General features: G+C 47.3%; 1 protein-coding gene across 1 annotated transcript; it reads right to left on the minus strand.

The window, feature by feature from the left end:
* Window positions 1–12,746: 12,746 nt before the first annotated feature.
* Window positions 12,747–23,969, minus strand: Klrg2 (killer cell lectin like receptor G2). Its single transcript, XM_028768351.1, has 5 exons — window positions 23,273–23,969; window positions 17,100–17,201; window positions 16,592–16,737; window positions 13,240–13,343; window positions 12,747–12,867 (listed from the first exon to the last, which is right to left on the minus strand). Exons 1-5 carry the CDS (start codon window positions 23,967–23,969, stop codon window positions 12,747–12,749), a joined length of 1,170 nt encoding a protein of 389 aa, XP_028624184.1.
* Window positions 23,970–26,310: the final 2,341 nt, after the last annotated feature.

A 26,310-nucleotide genomic window follows, 5' to 3' on the forward strand; every position in this document is an offset into this window, starting at 1 on the left:
GGCAGCTATAGATTTTTTGTTTAATAGCATTTTAAAATTTAAAGTTAGTAAAGTGCTATGTGATCTGTCTCTGGGGGTCTTAGTGATTGTAAAGTATTTCTTAAAGTCCAATTAGTTCTCTCCACGATTGCTTCTGTTACAGGGCTGTGTGGTATACCTATAATATTTTATAATGTGTAAAAAAATTGTTTCATTTTATTTGAGACATATGTCAATCTTAATTTGTACAGGTATTCCCATAATAGCCATAGCTTCTAATAAATGTGTAGCTACAGAATTAGTCTTTTCAGAAGTTAACGCAGTTACCCAGTGAATTTTTGAATGTGTCTATAAATTGATGTACATACACAGTTTACCAAACTCAAAAATGATACATCCATCTGCCAAATTTTATTTCTTTGAGTACCTTTAGGGTTCCTTCCTGCAGGTAATATGGTTATATGAGTTTGGTTATATGAAAACTAAATAAGGCATTTCTTTACAATTTCCTTGGCTTGTTGCCAAGTGATAGAAGATTCTTTCTTTAAACCTTTGTTGTTAATAGGGTATTTTTATGAAATTCTGACGCTTCTAGCATACTTCCTATCAAAAGCTGATCAATTTCAACATTACCTTGTGCTAGAGGGTTTGACAGACCCAAGTGGAATCTGGTATACAATGAATGATTCCTATTTCTGATCATTTGTAGTTGAATAAACAGTGAAATCAATTCAGAATTGTTCTGAATACATTCAGCACTTTTTTGTATGCAAAACAGTTCTCTACATATACTTAGTCACTAAATTAAGAGATTCTTGAAGATCTAATACAATAAGAATTGCATATAATCTGATACTTAAACTGAATCATAAGGACTCTCCCTTATTTATAGTTTCTGATTTATATTCTGCCTTTCCCGATTTATATGCATCAGCATAAAATGTAGGGGCTCTAGAAATTGGTGTCCTTTTATTATATGAGGGAGAATCTGATTAGTTCTGAAGTTGCTTGCTTTTGGGTATTTGTTGTTAATTTCTCTCCAAAAAAGTACTGCAAGCTCCTTATTTGTTTTTTGCTTATAATGAGGCAATCTTAGCATTAGTAAAAGGTACCACAGTTTCTGCTGGGTCTCTTTCTGCTAACTGATGGAGTCTCATTTTTCCTTTTAGAATTAGTTTAGATACCTTTTCTATATAGGTCTATAATTTTTTACTCTGTATGCTAAACATGGATATTTTTATCCATTTGAATAAATGGATAAGACATAATTTTCCCTCCGTACAATAATTTTTGTGGAAGAATGAGAGGACAAGGTGACTAACATACAGCCATCTTTAGATTTATACCGTCTATAGGGACATTTTGTAGTTTATTTTCTACCAGAGCCAATTATCAGCTTCAGCTGATAACTTTCTTGGACTATTTAATTCTATGTCACCTTGTAAGGTTTGAAATAAATTACTCAGCTCTTTAGTAGTCAGCTGTAGGCCATAGCCAGCTAATATCACCCAGTAATTTTTAAAAATTATTAATAGTTCTTAATTGGTCTCTTCTGGTTTGTACTTTTTGTGGTAGAATTGCCCGTAGACTTATCTTATATCCTAGATAATTAATAGGGTCTTCTCTTTGTATTTTTTTCAGGAGCAATTTGTAATCCCCAATTAAGTAAAAGTCTCTTTGCTTCATTAAAATATTTTTTCTAAGGTATCTTTATTTGAATCTGACAGCAAAATATCATCCATATAATTGTAAATTAAAGGACTTAGGAAATTGCTCATGAATTATTTCCATTGGTTGTTGTACAAAATATTGACATAAGGTAGGACTATTGAACATTCCTTGTGGCAAGACTTCACTGGTAACTTTTGGTTGGCATTGAGTGGTTAAATATGGGCACTGTGAAAGTAAGTCTTATCTTGTTCTTGTAAAGGAATTGTGAAAAGCAGCCTTTTAAATAAATTACTATGATAGGCCATTTTTTTAGGTAACAAGGCAATAGGATTTCAAGCTGCAAAGAACTGAGTGGGATTGATTGTAGAAAAAAAAAGGTGCAGCTTCTGTGATCATGAGCTGGTGATCATGATTCTGTCTCCTACATGTGACCTTTTACGACTTTTCCTCTATTGGAAAAATGGCATGAGTCCACCTCCATGCCTACAGTGCTGCTTGCTTGGACCATGGGTCTGTCCTGTGGCTGGCAGCATGCACACTGATCCCAGACTTCAGCCACTGCAGTGTGGGCACCCAGGAGAGGGGTTTGACTGCTTGGCTCTTACCTAGACACAGTGGTGAAAGGAGGCAGGTGGGGCCAAGAAACTGCCAGGAGAGGAGGTGAACCAGATTGGTCTGCTGCGCCTTCCTGTGAAGAGTGAGTCGGTTCAGTTGCCTGTCCCAGTAGAGTAGATGGGACACTGATTTAATGCTGTTGTGTCTCAGCTGCCTTCCAGGCAGGGTGGCTCTGTCCCTCCCTTCCTCTGCCCCATGCAGTTTGCTTGGGGAGTGCTGCTTCATCTGATACAGAGAGGGAGCCTCCTAGTTAGTGTTCTCTCTAGGATGGACTCTGACCCTTGCAGCCCAGTTTTCGGGGAGTGCTGTTTCTCTACCCAGTAAGCTGTCTCAGGTCCAGTTTATTCCACACGTTTGATGCCAAATTACGCGTATCCCTATCTAGCCTCAGCTACAATTTATTTCTTAGACTCTGAAATTACTGGGGGATTACCTCTAATTTAATTCTCAACACTAAACTGACCACTTCCCCAACTGTTCCCCAAATACTTGATGTTTGAATCTTCCTGGGTTTGAATCTGCTCTTGCAGTCTGATGTTCTAGGGAGACATTTCATTCTGTTACATGCTGCTGGTCCATCATGACCAATGGATATCTTTTCTCCACCTTTTTCATGCTTCTCTCTCTCCCTTTCCCTCTCCGTCCCTGCCCTCCCCCTCTACTTTCTCCTTTTTCTCGTAGTCCCTACCTGCTACCCCTACCAAGTAACTGAAACTCACCTTCCTCCATCCCATTCAGTAAATGCCTGTAGCCATTTTTATTTAACCAATAGTTTTAAATTGGGAACCAAGGTTTGTACAACAAATGCTGATATATGTGAGAATTTGCTCATCTTTGGGCAATCTTTGTACCAGATCTTGGGGTACAGAATTTCGCATTTGAGTACATAGCAAAAGCAGAGCAATATCCAACAGACCCATCTTCTGTGTCTTGGTTACAGTTTTATGTCTGTGACCAGACACCTTGACCAAGGCAACTCTTTTTAAGGACAGCATTTAATTGGGACTGGCTTAACAGGTTCAGAGATTCAGTCCATTATCAAGCATGGCAGCACCCAGGCAGGCATTCAGCAGGAGGAGCTGCGAGTTCAACATCTTGTTCTGAAGACAAACAGAAGACTGGCTTCCAGACAGGATGAGGGTATTAAAGCCCCATGTCTAATGTCAAAGCAGTCTTCAGATCGCCAACTCCTTTATCGTTTTTGTTGACTGTAACAGACTTCATTCTTCTGGGCTGGCTCCACTTAGTAGCTTTCCTCAGCAGACATCGCACAGCTCTGGCATCTTGGGGTCTCCAAGACAACTTTTTCAGTTACAGCTTCTTGTTCTGGGAGTCACACATGATCTGGGCTCCTCCAAAGGCTTTGGGTCTCATGTCCAGCTCTGCCCTTTGTAGCACTCTAGGCTCTGGTTGACTCCACTCCACTGCTGCTGCTGTTCTTGGTGATCATCCCATGGTACTGGCATCTAAAATACATGGAGTCCTCTGCTGCAACAAGGCTTCACTAGTAGCCTCTCATAGGCTCTGTTCATGTTGCTAAGCCTCCGCTTCTTTGCATGACCCCTTCAGCCTGGGCCGTCAACTGCAACTGAGGCTGCACTTTCACTAGTGGCCTTCATGGCCCCTCACAGTGCCAAGCTCAGCTATTCTCCATGACCCCTTAATACCTTCAAAACCAGTACCACCTGGGTGATTCTTATACATTATCAAGTCCAGCTGCAGCATGAAGTACAGCCTTGGCTATCTGTGGAACACAGGTTCTTTGTGCTCTCAGAAAACACTTCCCAGAAGATGTCACCTCGGTGATGCTGGTCTCAAACACTAACTTCTTAGCTCCAGCCATCCAGTAGTCCATCTGTTCTTGACTCTAAAGCCAGAGCCACATGGCTGAAGCCACCGCCGAGTTCTGCTGGGACTGGAACCCGGCCCCCGTGTTCTATTATCATCAGCTTTCTGTTTTCAGTGAATTACCCTGCCTAAGCTTGGTTATTCTGCAACTTATTCTCTAGATTGACTTTGAACTCAGTGATCTGCATGACTGTTTGCTAAATGGTGGATTAATGATGTGGTCCACCATGTCTGGATTTAAGCTCTTCTCTACTTGGAAATCTCTCTGTCCCAGACTGGCCTTGAACTCGGAGATCTCCTTGCTTCTGTCTCTTGGGATTAAAGATGTGTACCACCAAGCCTGGACTTAAGCTTTTCTTCACCTAGAACTTGCTCTGTCCCAGGCTGGCCTTGAACTCAGAGTTCTGCTTGGCTTTGTCTCCTTGAATTAAAGGTGTACATCACCATACCTTGACCTAAACTTAGCTGGGTGGGATCTTGCCCCAAAGTCCTACTCCCTTAATCTCTAATCTCTTAGAGGATTCAGTTCCATTCTGCTTCCTGGTGTCCCTTTAATACTTGAACCATATATTTTGTAGTTTTCCTTTCTCAGCTTGCTGCTTTTTATTAAAAGCTCTTCATAAAGCTAAACCAGAGAACAAAGCCTCTATTGGGCTTTTTTGAGACTTCCTTTGTCAGTGCAATTAGTATAAATCTCTACCTTAGCCTCAGGTAGATTCTTCAGACAAGGGCAAAAAGCAATCACATTCTTCACCAAAATACCACAAAAATAGTCTCTAGGCCACATACTGGAATTTTCCACTGAAACCTCTTGGTCAGCACAGTTGTAATCACTCTCAGCAACCCAGTCTTCCATTTTCCTACTAGGATGGCCCATTAAGCCCCACTTAAAGCATTCCACTGCTTTCCAAATTCGAAGTTCTCAAATCCACATTTTTCCAAACAAAGGCATAGTCAGGCCTATCACAGCAATACCTCAGTCCCTGATACCAACTTCTGTCTTAGTTAGGGTTTTACTGCTGTGAACAGACACCATTACCAAGGCCACTCTTATAAGAACAACACTTAATTGTCCTTATAAGAGCTGGCTTACAGGTTCAGAGGTTCAGTCCATTATCATCAAGGCAGGAACATGGCAGCATCCAGGCGGGCATGGTGCAGGAGGAGCTGAGAGTTCTACATCTTCATCTGAAGGCTGCTAGAAGACTGGCTTCCAGGAAGCTAGGACAAAATCTTAAAGCTCACACCCACAGTGACACATCTACCCCAACAAGGTCATACTTCTTAATAGTGCCACTCTCTGGGCCAAGGATATACAAAGCATCACACCCTGAAATTTCAATTCTGTTTCTAAGAGGCAGCAGCTTAAATTTTTGGAAGCCATTTGTTTGCAGTTAAGATTGTAGCTTGATTTGTATATACTTACTATTCAGCCTGATTAAGATAGAACATCCTAGCATGTCCTCTAAAGTTCCTCCCTGGGAAATCATTTCTGTCATCCCCAAGATAACCATTCTAATTTCCGTTTAAAAGTAATTGGCTTTGGGTTGGTGAGATGATGCTCGGTGGTTAAGAGCACCAACTGCTCCTTTAAGAGTTCATGAGTTCAAATCCTAGCAACCACATGGTGGCTTACAACCATCCACAATGAGATCTGATGCCCTCATATGGGTGTCTGAAGACAGCTACAGTGTACTTTGGGCCGGAAAGAGCAGGGCCTGAGTGAGCAGGGGTGGAACAAGAGGGAAAAGGGAAGGGGGAAAAAGTAATTGGCTTCATATTGTAAGATTATATTCCTGCTGTTATTTCTTGGTCTGCCAAGCAGTAGCTACTCAAAATAATGGACTGGAAACTTTACCTGTTATCCTAGTTCCTCTCCAAGTGAAGCTAAAACATTGTGTTTACAGCCCTAACGACATCCACATGGTCACTTTCTTCCTCTAAGACTCTAAGCTTGACATCCAGGTATGCTTGTCAATGTCCACATGTGGTTACAAGGAGTGTGGTGACGTAGGCAGGGCAGCTCCAAGCTGATAAGATAGTTCTTGGCTTTGAAGCTGAGAGCAGCTAGGGACTAGCTTCTGAAATCGAGACTACCAAAAGACCCAAGAGCATGGTAGAGTACTTGGGAGGTTGAAGTAAGAGGATCAGGAGTTCAAGGTCTCTAATTCATAGTGTTTGGCCAACAAAAGATGGCTGAAAGCACCACACACAAGATGTTTGCTGAAAGGGCTTAGAAGTGATCATAAGAAACTCATGCAAAGTGTGGCAGTGCCATAGGCCTTTAACCCCAGCAGAAAGGCAGAGGCAGGCCCATCTCTGTGAGTTTGAGACCAGCCTGGTCTACATAATTCCAGAATAGCTAGAGCTACATAGTGAGAACCTGTCACGAAAAAAAGAACCAGCAAAAGAAAGAGAGAGTCACGAGAAAACCCAAGGTGTTTGTTCCTAAGATGCTCACCACCTGTTGAGTGTGCTCTTGAGATTCAGCATCTGAATAACCAGAGTTAAGCTTGGCTTTGGTTCGTTTGGCTCTGGCCTGTGTTTTCTTAACCTTTCGCTGCCCTGGTACAATTTCTTATAGTTTGTTCTCAGTTTCTGTCCACCACCACAAATAGTGATTTCTGTGGTCCTATGAATAAGGAGGCCCTGCCACCATTCTTAGAGGATAGAGAAGCAACAACCCACACATCCACATCACACATAAGGCCCTTTGTAGGACAGTCAGCCTGGGTCTGCACCTGCCCTTCTGCACTGAGCCATTCAGACTCCTTGAGGCTTCGGAGCGCATCACCTGTCTTGCCTGTCACAGTAGACCTGCAGTTCTGGAGCATCCTTGTACAGCTTGTAGCTGATGTTCCTGCTTGCTGATGAATGTGTTCTACAAGAAAAGCCACAGAGCACCATCAGAAGCATGTTGGGTGGCTTAGAAGTACTAAAGGCAGTGCCAAGCAGGGCAGGAGCATGGTGGCTGACAGACTCTGGAACCCCAGGTTCTATCACATGCTAGCTATGTGACTACATACCAGAGTCAGACTAAGTACCAGCCCGAGCATCAAAGAACTGCCCATATTCCCTTAGGTAATCAGGTATGTAGGTTTAAGGAAGTCAAAAACTGCTCAAGAAATCAGCGGCCAGACTAGGTGATTTAAATCCAGTTCAGACTGACTCTTAGCCTGCAACTCTATTTGTTCCAAGTTTATTTAATAGCAAATTATATGATCATGGTGCTTAAAAGGACTGGGCAGTCATGGCACACACTTTTAGTACCAGCACTCAAGTGGATCTTTGTAAGTTTGAGGACAGCCTGGTCTACAGAGCAAATTCCAGGACAGCCAAGACTACACAGAGAAAACCCTATGTTAAAAAAAAAAAAGAAAGAAAGAAAGAAAAGAAAGGAAGGAAGGAAAAAAGAAAAGAAAAATATCTGAAAGGCTACCTCTTCAACAAAAACTTTGAGATGGAGTTTTCGCCCAGTGACATTCAGCAATTACATACTCAGCGAACTTGACAAGTTTATCCCACCGTTGAAAAGCCTGTTTTGCCTTATTCCTGGCAGAATTCTCTCTATTCTCAAACTAGTTCTGTCTCCTTTTGAATAAATAGCACAGGTAGAATTATCGGTAGGCACTTTCAAGTCTGGCTGCTTTTCCAGAGATTCAGCTGTGTTTTGTGTCTATTAATATACATTTGCTTATCGGTTAGAAAAGTAGCTCAGCGGTACAGTGTTTACTATCCAAGTGTAAAGACCTCAGTTAACCCCCAGAACTCATATAAAGTCTGATGTGGAGGCTCCTACCATGAGATGGGTGCAGAGAGGAGAAACCCAAAAGTTTGGTAGCCAGCTGACTTGCCATGTGCAATAGTGAATAACGGACCCTATGCCTAACAAGGTGAAAAATGAGGACTGACACCCAAGATTGTCCTTTAACCTCCACATACACACTGTCTCATACTCCACTTACATTCATGTATGTGCACAAGCATATCATACATGCACGAGCACGCGTACAAAAGACAAGCGTTTCTAAAAAAGATATGGCCATATGTATGGCACACACCTTTAATGCAGTAGTCTGGAGGCAAAGACAAGAGGACTTCCATGAGTTAAAGGCCAGTCTGGTCTACCTAGTGAGTTTTGGGACAACCAGTACTACATTGAAAGACTATAACAACAACAAAATGAATGAATACATAAATATAGAAAACTTTAAAGCATGTGTGTGAGTGTCTTGCCTCCACGTGTGTTATGTTCATTCCTAGCACCTGTGGCCTGTGGTAGTCATAAGAGGTACTCAGATCTGGGGCTGCGGTTCCAGATGCTTGTAAGCCACCGTCTTGGTTCTGAGAACCAGCCCCAGAGCTCTTTGTTTTTACATCTGAGTATAATCCATTGGAAGGCTGTGCCACCCGTGATCTCTTCACTCCTTGTGCTTATTTGGGTTTTATATGTTTTCTTTGATAAGTGCTGACTCACATCTCCAGGGTCTGCACTCTTGACCTCCCCTCTGCTGCCCGGCAAGTCTTAGAGTCTCAGCTTTGGAATAGCGGAGTAACACAAGCCTGGAAGATTCCTCCTGTTCGCTGTACGATTTGCCTGCTGTCCTGTTCTGAATACTCTCCCCTCCTCCCATTGTCTTCATATTTCAATGCAGTGTGGAAGTTTCCACTTTGGTTGCAGTATGACTTCATTCCTGGCTGCAGTTCAGCAGTCCAGGGCTGGCACTAGAGCCTGCCTAGTTCAGAGCCCCTTCTTTTGACTAGAAACTTCCAGCTTAGGTTGACTATCTCTTGACTTGAGGACAGGTAAGTTAAGCACTTTTGGTGACTGTATTCCTCTAGGGAGGAAATGGTCCAAAAGGAGAAAGGAGATCATGTGAAGAGAAACCACACTTAATTCAAACCACTCTAATTCTCCCTTTCTGCTTGTCTTATTTAAAGTTTGTTATTGTTTATAACCTAGAATCTAGCTTTTCCAGTTTGCTAGGTCATGGTGGGAATTACACGTGCTAATACAGGTAAGTACACTGGATAGCACGCAACAAGAGCTGTGAATGTAAGAAGACAGATGGCTTTCCTGGCTGGAATTGCTTAGCATTGCTGTTTGGAGCCCCCAGTGTTCCTGGGATGTCCTTGGAATCCACACACATACCTTAATCCACAGATCCATGTGCATTGTTGGGAAATGCCTTTGCAGTTCAAGGCCAGCTTCTCTCCAAAGCATAGGTTGTCCACTCTTGGTCAGACCTTTGACAGGGACTAAAGCATACCTTTAAGACTCTGAGAAGTAAAAACTGATTTCTCTTAGAGGCAGAATTCCTTGATGTTTTTATTCTCAGACTCCCTACAGATAGTCTAAATGTCTCCTTGCACTCTGGAACCTGGGGATTATAATCAGGTTATCAAGCTTGGTGGTAAGTGCCTCCACCTGCTGAGCTATCTTGCCAGCAGTACACTTAAAAGTTATGTGTCATGTGTGTATGTGTGCACACACACACGAGAGGGGTCGGGGCTTGTGCACATGTGGAAGTGAGAGTCAGTTCTCTTCTTCCTCCTCTATATGGGTTCTGGAGATCACATTCAGGTTGCCAGGCTATACAGCAAGTGTTTTTTTTACCAGCTGAGCCATCTTGTTGGTCACAAAGTTCTTCTAAAGGTACTATTCATATCTGACTAGCCACATGAATGGCCTCATCTTTACCTGAGTGTGCACACACACATTATTTCCCTAAAGGTCACAGTATAGGTGTTGGGATTTCGAACTTCCATAGTTTGAAAAGAGACCCAGTTCAATCCAAAGGCATGGTCCTGATCATAATGCTGCTGCTGGTTTTATGTATTGACTGCTCTTCCTCCCAACAGCCTGTAAAGCGCACTCAGAGAGCTGTGTTCATTGTTTGGGTATGGAGTCTCTAGAGGTTTCTTTTGCTTAAGATTTTCCCTTGGCTGCTGCTCTCTAAGTAGGTGCTGGGTGCTTGGATAGACAAACAGACACACCACACACACACACACACACACACACACAAAACTTGTAGTGTAGGGATGCCAGGACAATGCAGCTGTATTTTCTTTTGTAAATGTCCCCATGAGCAACAAGGGCAGGAAGCTGAACCAAGTTCATTCTCAAAAAAGAATGAATTCAGAATGAATACACCTTAAGCCCTTAACCAGAGAAGCATCGGGAACCTAGGGACAGGAACCCTTAGGAAGACATTAGGGAGCAGGGCATGGCCAGATGTTCCAGGGTTGCTTCCTCAACCCACAATGGCATTTGCTAATTAATATATTAGCTACCTTTCTTGTTGCTGCAACGAAATATCTGACAACTTAAAGGAGGGAGAGTATGTCTTGGCTCCCAGTTTGAGGATGCAGGCCAACATGCTGGGGAAGCCTGGCAGACGTGTGAGACTTCTGCTCACACTGCTTCTGCGGCTGGGAAGCCGGCAGGGTTGGATGCTGGTGCTCACCCTGTTTCTCTGTTCATCCCAGGACCCTAGTCCTGGGATGCTACCACTTACATTTAGAATGGCTCTTCCCACCTCAACACAACTACCTCATAGGCATGCCCAGGTGTGTGTGTGTGTGTGTGTGTTTGTGTCTTTTCCTCAAATTTATTGTATGTGCCTCTCTGCAAGGCTCCCCCACCCCATTTTATGTGTATGGGTGTTTTTCCTGGATGTATATCTGCACCATGGTCATGTAGTGCCTGATGAGTTTGGGGGTGTGATATGGGTGGGGGGTGGTGCTGGAGTTATAGTTTGAAAGAGTTCTAGGACCAAACTCAGGTCCTTAGAAGAGCAGCCAGTGCTCTTACCTGTTAAACCATCCTGTGAGGGCCCAGTCCTTTTTTCTTTTTTTTTTAAATTTATTTTAGTGTGTGAACTTGTGTTTTTTTGGGGGAGGTGAAAAGGACAGCATGGTTTCTGGTGGAGCACTGGCTAGAAATTGCCAGAGACTCCAGGTGATCCTAAGGGATAGCATACATTTCGCCACACTCCCAGACTTGAGGCCCGCAGACCGTGGAGGACTCCACAGGTAGAGGGCATGACTACAGGCCACTGAGCCTCAAGACAGATCTCCATATTAATGAGATACCTAAAGGCCAGAAGGGCGTAGCCAATTAAACATTCCTTCCCAGATTTTCCTCCTTGCAAAAGGTATCTAACCTCAGGCCTCCCCTGAGAAACTGGGGTATAGTTTTCATCTTTCCACCATGACAACATTTTAAGACCATAGACTGTTATTCTTCTTTGGGACCCACTGTGGGGAACAGTGGAACAGATCTTCATCCACAGAGCCGCCGCCTAATCTCCCGTTGACAACCTGAGTTCCCAGCCATGGAGACCACCAGCCAACCCAAGCCAGCTAAGAACTCTCATCCCCATGGGACGCTGGAGCGCATCTCTCCCCCTCTCCCTTTTGGCTGCTTGCAAATTCAGCCCCTACGCACCCACTTCATTCTCTGCCCTTCCTCGGGGCCTCTGAGGGTCTGAGAACCAGCCAGTTCCTGGCTGCCTTTTGGCCTGGGGACCCCCAAGCCAAGAGCTCTGGCTCCCCGAGGGACCTCAGACTGTGCTCCCCCACCCTGAGCAGAGTCCCAAGGCATCACATAGCCGATGTCCTCCCTGAGCCAGTGGGGAGTGAACACAGTCAAGTTCCCGAGCCTCTGTCTGCACAAGAGGCCCTAACCACGTGGTGAGATAGAGGCGAGACCCACACATCAACCCACACACACTACAACCCAACACCTCCCCTGGGTGCTCCACTCCTTTACATGGGATCCCAGCCAGCCCATATCAGAATAGGTTTAGTGCCTTCCTTTGAGGACTCTTCTGCTGGAGACCAGCATACAGAGCGGGCAGGGCTCCCAGCTAGCTCATCTCTTAAGGCAAGGCAGAGAAGGTGGGGCTGCTTGGTCAGAAGAGCAAAAGTGCCCGGCTTGGCAAGCAGAAATTTCTATGAAGCATGAGGCTGACTGAGGAAGGAAATGGAAGGTGGGGAGGTTTGGTGCATCTCTTCTGCCCACAGCTGTGGGGACCACCAGCCTGAAGAGTCTTTGGACTTTTGAACAACGTTGGAACTGTTAAGATTATAGAGTCTCTAGAAATTGGATTGAATACATTTTGCATTATGGGTTAGCCATGGGCGGGGTGTGGTGGCACACGTCTGTAATCCCTGTACTCGGGAGGCTTCCCTAGGGACTTAAGGCCACCCTGAACCACACAGTAAATTCCAGGCCAGCCAGGGGTATAGAGAGAGCCTGTCTCAAAATAAGACAGGTATGAATCTTCAGGGGATTTGTTATAGGAATGTTCTGGATTGAACCTGAAGTATCTGCCATAGGTTTGTTCCCAGCTGGTAGTGATGGATTTAGGGGTGACAAGAGCTTCAGGAGGTAGAGCCTGGTCTGTGGAGGTCTGGCAACAGTGACAGGCCTTGAAGCTTGTTCCCACCCCTGGCTCCAGCAACTTCCTCTGCTGCTGTGGACTGGGCAGCTCTGCCAGGTTCAGCCCTCTGAAACCATGAGCCTGGTCGTTCTTGCCACTTTGAAATTGTTTCTGTCAGATATTTTGGTCACACCAAAGCAAAAGCAATGGAGGCAGCTCGAGACAGGTCTAACACAGGAGACTAAGTCATTTGGTTCCTCTGGCACAGACCCAGGGTCTGGGGGAGCTGCAGTCAAGAGCCACGAGCCTGCCTTCTTCCAGACCCCCACAGCTGAAGTCTGGATGGTCCTCATTGTCTTCCGGGGACCTGCAGTGGGATGAGGTGAGGGAGGAGAGAGAGAAAAAACACTCAGGTTGCTGGACCTGTCTTCTATACAGATGCAGTACTGTGTCAGTCACTACACAGGCAGGAAATATCTGGAAAGAGCCCTGGCAGTGTCTCTCAGTGGTCAGCTACATGGTAGAACCACCAAATTCCTATGCTATAGACCTTGTACTTGAAAAGCAGCCATGGCAGTTCTGTCTGGGTGAGTGTGTTGGGGACCCACACCAGGGTTGGATAAGCCAATGCTAACCCTCCTTGGCTGGGTGTAGAATGGGTCTCCTGTCAGTACTGAAGGTTGGTTGGGGCAAAAGGAAGATACAGCACAACAGAGGAAGAGGGAATCTAGTTACTCACAGTTGGGATGACAAAGGGACCCCATCAGTCCAGTGCCAGCCTTCAGGGCCTCGTCGGGCCCCCACCCAAGAGCCTTTGGTGACCTGGTATTTTCTTAAGAAGTCCTGAGGGAGAAAAGCAGGCAGTTACTCTTTGGACATTGTGAGTCACTAGGACATCCTAATCAGCTCAAAGATCTTGCAAAAATCCCTGCACTTATGGAAGATGACCTAGATGCTCGCTGGTGGCCGGACACTGTGCTTCCGCCAGTAGCCAGAAGGGCCAGCGATTGATTAAGGTCAGGGGAGACATGGGGCAGAGTAATGGTGTGGTCTCTACAGGAGCAAAGTTACTTTGCATGGGTTCAGTGGTGTCCAAGCCATTACAAAGGTGAGCGTGGGGCCGGGGAGATGGCTCAGTGGTTAAAAGGCTTGCTTCCAAGCTTGATGAGCCGAGTTCAAGCCCTCAGGGACACGTGATGGAAGCAGAGAGCTAACTCCTCAAAACTATCCTCTAACCTCCGCACACACATTGTGCCGTGTGCATGTATGTCTCCCTCCCACAATAATAGAATGCACTGAAACTGTGGCAATAAGAAACAGAAAGAGACCCTGTCTCAAGTGGCACCTGAGGAACAACACCCCAGGCTGACGTCTGGCATCTACATGCGAGAGTACATGCATGTATACACATTCACACGCACAAGTGCACACATGCTGGTGATGGTTTTTGTCCAGTTGACAAAACCAGACATAGCTGGGGAAAGGGAACCGTCATTGGGGAAACGAATGGTTCTGTAAGGCTGGCCCACAGGCAGAAGTCCATGGGGATGTTTTCTTGGTTGATCTGTGAGGTGGGCACATCCACCTCTCATCTGGCCACACCTTCTGCTGGCAGCCTAGACAAAGGACAGGGAAGGAGGAAGCCTGCTCTTTTTCTTGCTTGCTCTCACTCTCACTAGCGAGTCCATTCCTTCACTGGCGTTAGAACCTACTTCTTCAGGATCCTGGCATACACTGAAGACCATTAGGGACATCCAGCCTCATGGACTGAACGGCTACTGGATTGCTGGACCTTCCATTGGTAGACAGCCATTGTTGAACTAGCTGGCACGTGAATTCATTTTAATAAATCCCATTTATATATACAGAAAGTGTGTGTGTGTGTGCGTAATATTTACATTCATTCTGTAAGCTGTGTGTGCACATACTATTTACATTCATTCTCTAAGTTTTCTTACTCAAGAGAGCCATGACTAATACAGGCAGGCTGAGCAAGCTATGAGGAGCAAGCCAGTAATCACTCCTCCATGGCCTCTGCATCAGCTCCTGCCTCCAGCTTCCTGCCCGGCCTTCCCTAGAAGATGGACTACAAGCTGTAAGCGAAATAAACCCTTTCCTCCACAAGTAGCTTCTGATCATGGTGTTTATCACAGCAATAGGAACCCTAAGTGGATATAAATGCCGAGACAGACTTAACCATGTGGTTTGGGAGGATGGTGAACTTTAGGCTAGAAAAAGCCTGGAGTGCTCAGATCTCAATGTGCTGCCGTGGGAACATTGTCTCAGAAGATAATGCTGAGAGCAGATGATGACGGAAGTTTGGCTTGTTAGATTTGGGGGGGGGGGAGGGGGGAAAACTTGAGAGTCTCATAAAGACTATCAGAGCCATCTGATGTTTGAATTAAGAACCACTATAGTGACACCTGTGCTTTGCTGGGCCAATTGATTCTAGTCAAGTAGGGCTGAGATTAAGAAGAGAATAGCATCACTGAGGCAAAATTTTGTGGGAAGTGTTTCCTCTGTGATCCAGAGTAGGCCAGGGCTTTACCTTGTGCCGGCAGCTGAACTTGGTAATGTGTAATAGCTCCCCAGATGGTACTGATTTTGAAGGCATGAGGAGGTCACGGAGAGCAGCCGAGGCTCGTCAGCATGAGAGGAGAGGCCAGTGGTGAATGTGCAGCCTCAGTTGAAGTAGAAGCCAAAGGATTGAAGGGGCCATGGAGAGAAGTTGAGGCTTTACACATGTGGCAGGGTCAGAGTCCCCGAAGAGAGCCCAGGAGAGTAGGTGAAGGTGCAGCCCAGCTGCAGTGGAGACCCCAACAATTTTGGAGTTGTCAGGACCAGGGGATGACCACCAAGGACAGCAGCTGTAGAGTGGAGCTGGCCTAAGCCTAGGAGACAAGATGCTTGTTCTGTGAATGGAAGAGGCCTGGAGAGGCCGATGCCCAAGCCCTGCGGAACCCAGCCTGTGAGTAAGCCGTGTAGCTAAACACTGGACATGGAGCTACTTATGTAGTCGGGGTTGGATTTTGCTTTGTTGAAATGATAACTGTGCCCTGATTCTTCCTTTTTGGTGTAAGAAAGTACTTCTGACTTGTTAGTGTCCTAAAGCTGGGAGATTTTGAACAGTAAAGAGACGTTGGATGTTTTTTAGAGACTGAACCTTTAAAGCATTTGAAAGTTTAAATACTGTGGGACTTTTAAATGTTGGAGTTTTTGTACTGTGATATTTATATTAATTTGAGCTCTTGGGATGGACAAGAAAGGAAATATTATGGTTTAATAAGTGACATCTTTGTGTATCAAGGGTCAATTGTGCTGACTGTTTTTATCAACCTGATACAAACCCAGGCATAGCTGGGAAGAGGGTATCTTTTTGTTGTTTTATTTTTAAGACAAGGTCTTGCTATGCAGCCCTGGCTGGCCTGAAACTTATGTAGGTCGTGCCGGCTTTGAACTCACAGAGATCCACTGACCTCTGCCTCCAGAGTGCTGGGATTTAAGTTGTGCAAAAAAACACATCTAGAGGAAAAAGAATTCTAAGACAATGCCTGTATATGGCTGGCCTATAGACAGCTGAAGCACACCTAATCCCAGCACTCAGGAGGCAGAGGCAGGTGGATCTCTTTCAGTTCAGGCCTGCGTGGTCTACAAAGTTCCAGGACATTGAGAGCTGTTACACAGAGAAAAATAAAAACAACAACAAAAAGCTGTAGGCAAGCCTCTTGATTAGTGAATAATATGAAAGGTCCCGGCCCATTGTAGGGGGTGCTTCTCAGGCAGGTCCTGGATAACATAAAAGCAGGCTGTCCAAGTCAGTAAGCAGCACTCCTCCATGGCCTCTGCTTCAGCTCCTGCCTTGACTTCCTAGGCTGATGGACTATAAGCAGTAAGGCGAAATAAATCTTGTTTTCTTTTTTCCTTCCTAGGTTGACTTTGGTCATGGTGTCTTATCACAGCAATATAACGCAAACTTGGACAGACAGACAGACAGACAGACACACACACCCCTAGGGGTGGGGGAAGTCTTTCCAGGGCTCAGATTCAGGGATCTGGGATGACACATCCCTCTCCTAGCCAGCCATTCTCACCTGGGTGTGGCTCAGCAGAGGCAGTGTGGCATGGTGGGCTGAGCAGAATGCCTGGCTGCCCTCCCAGTCTTGGACTTCTTCAGAGAGGTAGTAACAGTGTTCCTGAGACCACATCCAGCCCTGAGGGCATGGCTGGCACTTGGCTCCTGAAAGCAGAGACTTGCCAGTCAAGGGGAGTATCTAAGGAGCTATGCATGGATACACTGAGAAAACAAACCCTGGTCCTGACCTTGGCTGAGGAGGGGAATCTATGGGTAGGGAGCTGGCAAGCATCCGCTGGGAGGGATGGTGGCCAGAAAGAGCCCTGGGAAGGTTGTACAGTTTCACCCTGTGCAAAGTTCCCCTGGAGAGGGGCTGCTGTTGTCATTTCCTGTCAGGTCACAAGCTGTGACTGACGGGAGAAAAGGGTCAAGCTCTCTTCTCTTTGCTAAATAAGGCCTGTGTCTTCATGCTGCACCTCATATCCCCCTCTGCTGTAAATACACAAAATAGGAATGGGGTACCATACCGCCTCTAGAGGCCAGGGCCACAATGGCTACAGTGCAGACAGCCAGTAACACAGCCATGACCACCAGAGCCCAGCGCAGAGACTTCATGTACTGGGGCAGCCCTGGAGAGGGAACAGAAAGGCAAATTATGCGAGGCCACCCCAATTACATACAACCCAGAACTATATGGTCTCCACCCCCCACACACACCAGCTGCACAGTCACCTTGGCTCAGGATACAGAGGCAAAAGCACCCAGGTTAGATCAGAACCGTATATTCAGGAGAGACATGCTACAATACCCTCTACTTCCTTCTCACATGGCTAGACGAGGAAGACTCTACAAAACAGAGCAAGGGACTGGGATACATCATGTGCAGTGTGTGCCAGGCAGTAGATGTGGGCAAGGTGCCTACAGGCAGCAGGGGACAGAGGAACCGGGACACTAGGGGTAACATTGCACAGAAGAGCGATCAGGGGCTAAGCTGCAACTCCACAGGTTAAAGTCAATCAAGGTCAAGTCTTGATGCCACATTTCACTCGTTTTTTTTTTTTTGTTTTGTTTTTTCCCCCTCATCAAAACCTAGCTGCCTTTCCAGGTCTGAGGTCATGGATGAAGACAGATGCAAACTCAGTTCTCTGCAGCCATGAAGGGTTGGCAGCAGTGGGTCTTGTCAATGGCTCCAGAGCCAAGGCTGTGAGTTAGCTGGGAGGCTGTGGGCAGGGAATGAGAGTATGAACAACAGGAGATGGGACACACCTGCCTCTTTTCTGTTATCCTATCCTTATGGGGTTTTTGTTTGTTTTGTTTTGTTTGAGACAGGGTCTCTCTCTAGTCATGACTATCCTAGAACTCAATACGTAGGCCAGGCTGGCCTTGAACTCACAAAAATCTACCTGTCTCTCTGCCTCTGGAGTGCTGGGTTTAAAGACATGAACCACCACATCCTGCTACCCTTATGTTTTGAGATAGTCTTACTATGTTTCCCAATCTGGCTTCAAGCCTGTGTTCCTCTCACTTCAGCCTTCTGAGAAGCTTCAATGACAGGCTGTAACCAAGGCTGCCACATGGCCCAGCAGGTGAACATGCTTGCCACCAAGCCTGATGTTGGTAAGGACCCGTATGGTAGGAGAAAATCAACTCTTACAAGTTTTCCATGTGACAAGTTTTCCACATACATCCAGTGGTGCATGCGTGCCACCCACTACCATAAGAATATAACTATAACCTTTAAGAAGTTGCTATCATGCCTGGTCCAAGACACAGCTTTAATGGCTGAGTCACCCTGATAATGAGTATCCAGGGGTTTTACTTTCTTCTGCTGCTGTGATTAAAATACCCTAAGAAAAGCAACTTAGGGGGAAAGGGTTTCTTCTGGCTCCCAGTTAAAGTGCACATTTCATCCTGACAGGAGGTGAAGGCAGGAGCCTGAGGTAGCTGTCACACCCCATCCACAAGGAAACAGTGAGGGACGAATGCATCAGTGCACAGTTACCACCCCCATTTTATATGTATTTTCTGCTTCGAGACAGGGTTTCTCTGTGTAGCCCTGGCTGTCCTGGAACTCTCTCTGTAGACTAGGCTGGCCTCGAATTCAGAGATCTGCCTGCCTCTGCCTCCCAAGTGCTGGGATTAAAAGTGAGCGCCATCATTTCATGAGAAATGTATAATCAAAACATATCTATTCCAGGAAATACTAACCAGCAATTAAGAAGAATAAAGTGCTAAGTTGAAACATGTTAAGCTCAAGAAGCCAGAATGCCAAGTGTGGTGGCACAAGTCTGTAGTCAGGAGGTTGAGGCAGGAGCATTAAGAGTTTCAGGCCTGGGGCTGGAGATGGCTCAGGGGTTAAGAACACTGGCTGCCTTTCCAACGGGCTCTCAGTTCCCAGCACCCACACAGGAGCTCACAACTAGTCTCAAAGGATTAGATGTCATCTTCTGGCCTCTGCAGGCATGGGGAACATGATGCACAGATATAAACACAGGCAAAACATACACGTTAGAAGCAACCCCCACCAACAAAAAATATGTATAAACTGAGATTCATTTCCAACAGGGCACTGAACCACGCTAGACAAACGACCTACCACTGAACTATGTCCCAGCCCTAAATTAAGGCTTGCAAATAATAAAAGCAGACCTGGAAAGCTTGGCCAAGATAAGGAAGATAAACTCACCAGTCACTACAATCAGTGTAAGGCTTGCAGCTGAACCTGCATTTGGCTCTGACCTTCACAGAGCAGAGCATGAAAAAACCCAGCGGGTAAGTTCTCCAACACCAAGTAGGGACACTGACCTAATTCCAAGCCGCTGAGCTTGGTGAGGCTCCCTACAGAGCCAAAGAGGAAGGCCCCACACCACCTATAGTTCTCTACAGCTCAGGTGGCCTGGAGCTTTCTGGACCAGGATAGCTTCAAACTTTGCAGCCAGTTCTTTGTACGGCCTCTGGTGTGTAGAGATTACAGCATCCACTCACCACATCTGCCACATTTTTATTTTAAAAGACAGGGTCTTAGCAGGGTGATGGTGGTGCACACCTTTAATCCTGGCACTTGAGGGGCAGAAGCATTAAGTTTGAGGCCAGCCTGCTCTACAGAGGAGTTCCAGGACAGCCAAGGCTACATAGAAAAACTCTATCTCAAAAAGCAAGCAAGCAAACAAACCAACAAAAAAATAAGACAGGGTCTCAACATGTAGCCCAGGGTGGCCAAGAACATTTAGTCCTCTGCTTTTGCTTCCTGGGAGCTGGGACTGCAGGTGTGAGTCACCCTGCTGGGCTTACAAGTCGACTGTTAGTCACACAAGTAATACAAACACCCTCTGTACACACTCAATTTGTAAAAACACAAGACACATCCGGGTCCCCTTAAGGTATCTTCCCCTCACCCCAACCCTAGACCTTCTCATCTTTAAAAGTAATTCTGCAGTTACTGCTAAAGGACACTATGTCCCTCCCCAAAAGAACAAAAAGGGGCTTATGCCTGAGTCAGGCTTAACAGGTTCACCTTCTGCTGAGGGCCTCTGTTCCCCTCCATGTGGTGACACCGGTCTTCACTGAGGACCAAGAACAGTCTTGCTTCAAAATCCTAACCACCCTATGACCCCATCAAAACCTGAACCATCTTTGGAATTCTAATGTGTCTCACCTCCAAAGAGTCCACGTCCCCCAACCTCATTCCAACAGTCTCCCTGGCCCTCTACACTGCAGTCAAACTGACTTGTGCTTACACTTTTTTTTTTAATGCTCCCTACTGCCTGGACAATATGGAGGATGGGCCAGGCGAGGCTTGTCTCCAGATCCTTTTCCATAGGAGGAGTGCTCATTGCAAGACAACCACTGAGATCAAACACCCTGTCTTCTTCCCAGAGGGATCAGGAGAATACTACGTTCTGACTTGTACAGATAGACAGACTGTCTGAGAACACAGTGCTGTGCCAGGTGTTGGAGATGTGGGCAAGTCCATGCCTCTACCTTCCATTCCCCCGAGGAGATACTTAGAAGGAGCAATCATAGTCTGTGTGGGGAATCCTGGGATAACGAGGCACACTCCAAATGAGACTATGACACAGAGACCCCTAAGCTGCCCTTGGGGGTGAGAGAAGGTAAACCTAAGCCAAGACCCGAGGGAGAAGCATTCACCAGGTGAGACTGTGAACCTCCATCCCAACAGGAGCCTGCAGACCAAAGTACCTTTTTTATCTCTCCAAGTCTCCCCATGGTTTCCTTTGTGGAAGAGCCTCTGGCCCACCATCCCCTTTCTCAGCTGTATGAACCCTTCTTGCTCCCACCAGCTGCCTGAACAATTGGCAGAGTATTGCCTAGCATGCGTGAAGCCCCAGTACCACACGGACCAGGTATGGTGACACAGTCCTGTCATCCTAGCACTTTGGAGGCGGGAGGCCAGAGAATTGGATGCTCAAGGTCATTCTTCAGCTATCCAGTGAGTTTGAGGCCAGCTAGCATATGTGAGGCCCTATCTTAAAATGTGTCTCCTGGTCTTCAGTACCTTCACTAACAGCTAGACAGCTCCTTCGGGGTACCTGCCCGAAGAAACAGGAGACGAGACCAGGCAACAGCATTCCCAACTCTCTGCACACTAGCTTGCTCCTTCCAAGTTCACACAGGACTGAGAAGCATCTGGCTCGTGACATCTACCAGCTGGGTTCCAGTGAGTCAGAGTAGTACTTAGATGGCTTCTCTCATGATAACCTGCATATCCACCCAGGGTCAAGTATCAAGTGCTCGGAAGAAATCATCATCCAAGCAGAGTTCTGCAGGCACCTTATTATTTATGTCTTCAACTCTCCCCATGGTTTCCCTTGTGGAAGGGCCTATGGCCCGCCATCCAGTTACCTATCAGAATCGTGGGGGAGACCTCTATCCTTCAACTAGCTTAGTCTTACCTGGCCCATGGTCCTGCCCACTGCTCTGCCTCCTGATCCTGTCCTCCGACATTGTTCCCGTCTCTTCTCAGCCTAGTGTTTGCCTCAGCCCTCCTCCACAACACAGTGGGAGCTTAATCTCTAGAACAAACCCAATACTCTGATTCTTTAAAGAATCCAATAAAGGAGCTGGAGAGATGGCTCAGTGGTTAAGAGTACTAGCTGCTCCTGCGTTAGGCTCTGGGTTCAATTCCCAGCACCCACAATCTGGCTTACCACTAATTGCCTTTAATTTCAGTTCTAGATCAGACACCCTCTTTGGGCCTCTGTAGGCACCAGGAATGTAAGTGGTATACAGACATACAAGCAGACACTCATACACATAAACTAAAAATTAAAAAATAGAAAAACATTGATAAAAAGCTATAGGCTGGTATAACATCTCCCTAAAGTGGTGCATGTCGCCATTCCTAGAACAGTGACTGAACTAAGGCCATTTGGCAAAGTGGAATTAAGGTTTAGATGGAGGCGAGGTTGTTGCTCGGTTGACCCTGGAATGGAGGCTGTCCTGGTCTCAAGACCAGTGTAATCATGAGGGTCCTTACCCGGGAGGAGGGAGGCTGATGGATACAGCCTTACACCGCTGGGATGGACAGCGGAGGATCTAGCACTAAGGTGAAGTAAGGCGTCTGCCCTGGAGCCTCAGTGAGAGGAGCAGAGCCCTGCTGATAGCACCACCTTAGACTCGGGAGCCTGTGTCAGACCTCTGATGTTCACACTGCAGGATGCTAAGCGTACTTAGAGGTGCCAAGCATGTGGGAAACTTGCAATAGCAATGGCGGCCTCACCCCACACTGCAGAAATCCACTCACAATTCAAAAAGTTTTTAGTGATCTAAGTCTCTGAGCCCTCCCCCTACCTGAGGACACTGGCCCATGTTTGGGCAGTTTGCTTACTGGGCAAGATACTAGCCCCTTCAGGCCTCTCTGTTCTCTAACAAACCTCTACCTCCCACAACGTAGGATGCTCCAGTAAACCAACCACAGCAGAGCAATTCCTTAGTTGCCACTAACAACCTTTAGGGGGTTGTACTGGTTACTGTTTTTGTCAACTTGGCACAAGCTAAGGTTATCTGGAAAGAGGAACCTCCCTTGAGAAAATACACCCACCAGACTGGCAAGTACAGATTGTAAACAAGTCTGTAGAGCATTTTCTTAATTACCCCGGGCAGGCGCAGGCGGGGTGGCGGTGGTATAAGAAAACAAGATGAGCAGAAAGCCAGTAAGCAGCCTTCTTCCGTGGTTTTGCTCCTGTTCCTGCCTCCGAGTTCCTGCTTTGGCTTTCCTTGATGATAAACTGTAACCTAGTAAGCCGGGAAATCCTTTCCTCCTCAAGTTGGTTTTCAGTGTTTTATCACAGTGCGAAAAAAGCAAACCAATACAGGGGCTTTCTGCACTGCTCGACTTGCCTCTCCATCACAACCAAAGCAAAACCCATGCCCAGCCGTCTGGCGAGAGGCCAGTTCAGTGTGTGCTGATGGATGACCCTCCAGAAGGTGGAAAGGAGCCCAACCCTTGGAAGTGTACCCAGGCCACCACTGCCACGTGATTCTGAATCACTTCCCCTCATCTTACCCAGAGTTCTACTGCGCACACTGAGAAGGAATGAGAAAGTTTCCGGGAGGAGGGCGAGGGGTGGTGGTGGTGGTGGACAGGATCTTGGTTTGGTTCTTATTAATTCTGAGACAGAAGCAGGATGGACTCGGAGCAGTCAGATGGGACGGGGCACGAGCACCTTTGAGCACTCACCTATGAGCGTGATGGCCCGCGGCAGTTTCTTGCCATCCATGCCTGCGCGCTGCAGCAGCGCGTCGTCTTCTTTGGTCAGCCCGGGCTCGCGGCAGTGGCAGCGGCAGCGGCAGGCGGTCGAGCCCGGGGGAACCGTGCAGCCCTCAGCGGGGCCGACAGGCTCGGTCGCGGACGCGGCAAGCGGCGATCCACGGCTCCACGTGGAGCCTGGCGACGGGGCGCGGGGCAGCCACTGGAGCGGGGGAGCGGAGCGGCGGGCGAAGGCGGGCGATTCCGGCACTGGCACGGTGAGGAAGCGCGTGGACGGCGCAGGCGAGGGCGCGCGACTAGCCCCAGCCGCGCCCACGGGCTTCACGCGCACGTCCACTTGCAGCTCCACGGGCGCCCAGGATCCGGTCGCGGGCTCTCCGGACGCCGTCCAGGGCTCCGGCTCCGCCTCGCCATCCCGGGACTGCTCGGCCCACGAGGGGCTCGGCGACGGCAGCTCGCGGCTGCACGAGCCCAGGCGGCGGAAGGCGCCGTAGCCCAGGCTGAGCGGCGGCACGCGCGGGGACCCGGACAGGGAGGGAGGCTGAGACTTCTCTGGGAGCTGCTGGGGCTGCGCGTCCGCCGCCTCCCGCCCGGTCCGCTCCGGCCTCGGGCTGCCTTCGGAAGCCCTAGGTTGTGGGGCCTCCGCGGGAACCTGCGGCGGCTCCATTTCCGAGCTTCCCGAGGGCTCTGCTGGGGACCCGGTCTCGCCCTGGCCTCCTGCAGACGCTTCCCGGGTCCGCTCCGTCGAGCGTCGCGTTCTAGGCTGGGTCCCCAGAAGCTTCGGGTCGTTTAAGTTGTCAACTGCGCGCTTCGCTAGAGGACCCTGTGTGATTGGCTGTGACTATGGATTGGCCACGCCCCTCGGAGCTCCAGCCCGGTCTTTCTGTGGCAAGGATTCCTGGGAGGACCCGGTTGAGCGAGTCACAGGGTGGGCGGTGGCTCTAAAGGCAGCACTGGGACCAGGGACTGGCAGATTCCTCCCACTCCTTCATCCCGAGCCCCACCCGTCCCCCCTCCCCCGCCACCGCTGGCTCTGTGCCACGTGTGGATTCAGCTGTAGACTGAGAGGGAAGCGATTGGCTAAATCTGTGTGGACAAGGACTTGAGAAGTATCAGAACAAGGAAAAGGGATGGTGGCAGAGGGTCACCGGTTGCGCTTTGGAAGAGGGTGAGAGGTGGGTTGAAGTCCTGATTCCAACTCTGGAAGCTTGACTACTACCAGACTTAACACAGTTGGAGGATGAGGAATGAGCCAGGCACCTTGGTCCATGTCTTTAATCCCATCACTCTGGCAGCAGAGGCATCTCTGAGTTTGAGGCCAGCCTGGTCTACATAGCAAGTTCAGCCCAGCCAGGGTTTAGAATGAAACCCTGTTTTACCAAAACAAAAATAAAGACGAAATAAAAAAGAGAGGAATGGATGCTCATTTTCCCACGAAGTGTCATGCGCTCCACCAGCCTAGTGACGTACCATGACGGTCTGAATACAGCTTTGTGGGGCTTCCATTTGATTTGATTTTTGTTGCTGCTGTTGTTGTGTTTTATTTATTTATTTATGTATGTATTGCTTTCGTTTTGTTTTGTTTTTTTTTTGTTTTTTTTTTTTTGTTTTGAGACAATCTCTCTAGGTAGTCCTGGTTATCTTGGAACTTGCAATATAGATCAGGCTGGCCTCAAATTCACAGAAACACCCATTTCTCCTGTGCTGAGATTAAAGGCATGCACCACTTGGCCTGAATACAGTTTTTGTTATTATAGATTTGCTTGTAGTATTGACGTGTGTGTAGCAGGGTACATATGGCCGTCTCCTGAAGCTCGGGATATCTTGAACCTAGAGCTGTAGGCATTTGTGAACTCCCGGATGTTGTGGTTGGGATTTGAACTTAATCTCTGATGATAGGGCAGCAAGTTCTTATCGATGAACTATTTCTCCAGCTTCTAAATAGCCTTTTAAAATACAGATTCCTTAAGGTCTCTTCTGCACCTCCCAAGTCTGAAGAGGCTTGAGGCCACTATTTTTATTTTTATTTTCATTTTTTTTTGAGGCCACTATTTTTAAACAGTGTTCTAAGGTAAGGCTAGCAGACAAAAGAGGTTGTTTAAAGCAGAGGCAGTCTCTGAGTTCGAGGCCAGCCTGGTCTATAGAGCAAGTGCCAGGACACATAAGACTCCACAGAGAAACCCTGTCTTGAAAAGCAAAAGCAGAACAAGTCAAAACAAAAAACCCACCACCACCACCAACAAGAGATGGTTCAGGGTTCAGTTCAGTTAAAGTCTAACTTTAGGTGAGCATGACATTCACTCTGGAGGTCCAACTCAAGTCCTCTTGTTTGCAATCAGGGAGTAATTGAATCCACTCAGCCTGTGGGACTTTTCCCTGGCAGCTCTTCTGACCTAGTAAGCTGGCTTCATGGGAGGGCTCTGCCACCCTGGGTGGTCAGCTCAGCATGTTTGTGACTGCCTCAGTTGGCATCTGAGGTATTCCTTTGCAGGAGTCTGGCACACTTCAAATGTGGGGAAGGCAGAGCTGGAAGTATAGAACCACAGGGAGATCTGCAAACACCATCCCAGTCTCGAGGTTCCTGGTTGCAGCTGGGCTCCAGGCTCATCCGTTCAATCTTCTGGGCTTCATGAGACACCGTGTATCTTTCTATTACGTGTCCTGTCCCTTTGCCAAGCTTTAGTGTTGTAGTTTCATTTCTATTTCATTTCTTCAGTCCATCCCTGAGGGAAAGTCAAGGCAGTCACACGTCCACAGTCCAGAGTGGAGAGGAATACTCATATTCACGTTCCTTGTTTGTCTATGCTTAGCTTGACTTCTCTTATACAGTTCGAAACTTCCGGCTTAGGAATGATGTCGCCCACAGTGGGCTGGGCTTTTCCCACTTCAACTGACAATCAAGACAATCTTCCAGAGGTGTGCCCACAGGCCAACCTGATGTAGATCATTCCTCAGTTAAGACTCTTCCCAGGTAATTATAGGTTGTGCCAGGTTAAGATTTTAAAACT

Source organism: Grammomys surdaster, unplaced genomic scaffold, assembly GCF_004785775.1.
Source record: "Grammomys surdaster isolate TR1022 unplaced genomic scaffold, NIH_TR_1.0 186, whole genome shotgun sequence".
NCBI lineage: Eukaryota > Metazoa > Chordata > Mammalia > Rodentia > Muridae > Grammomys > Grammomys surdaster.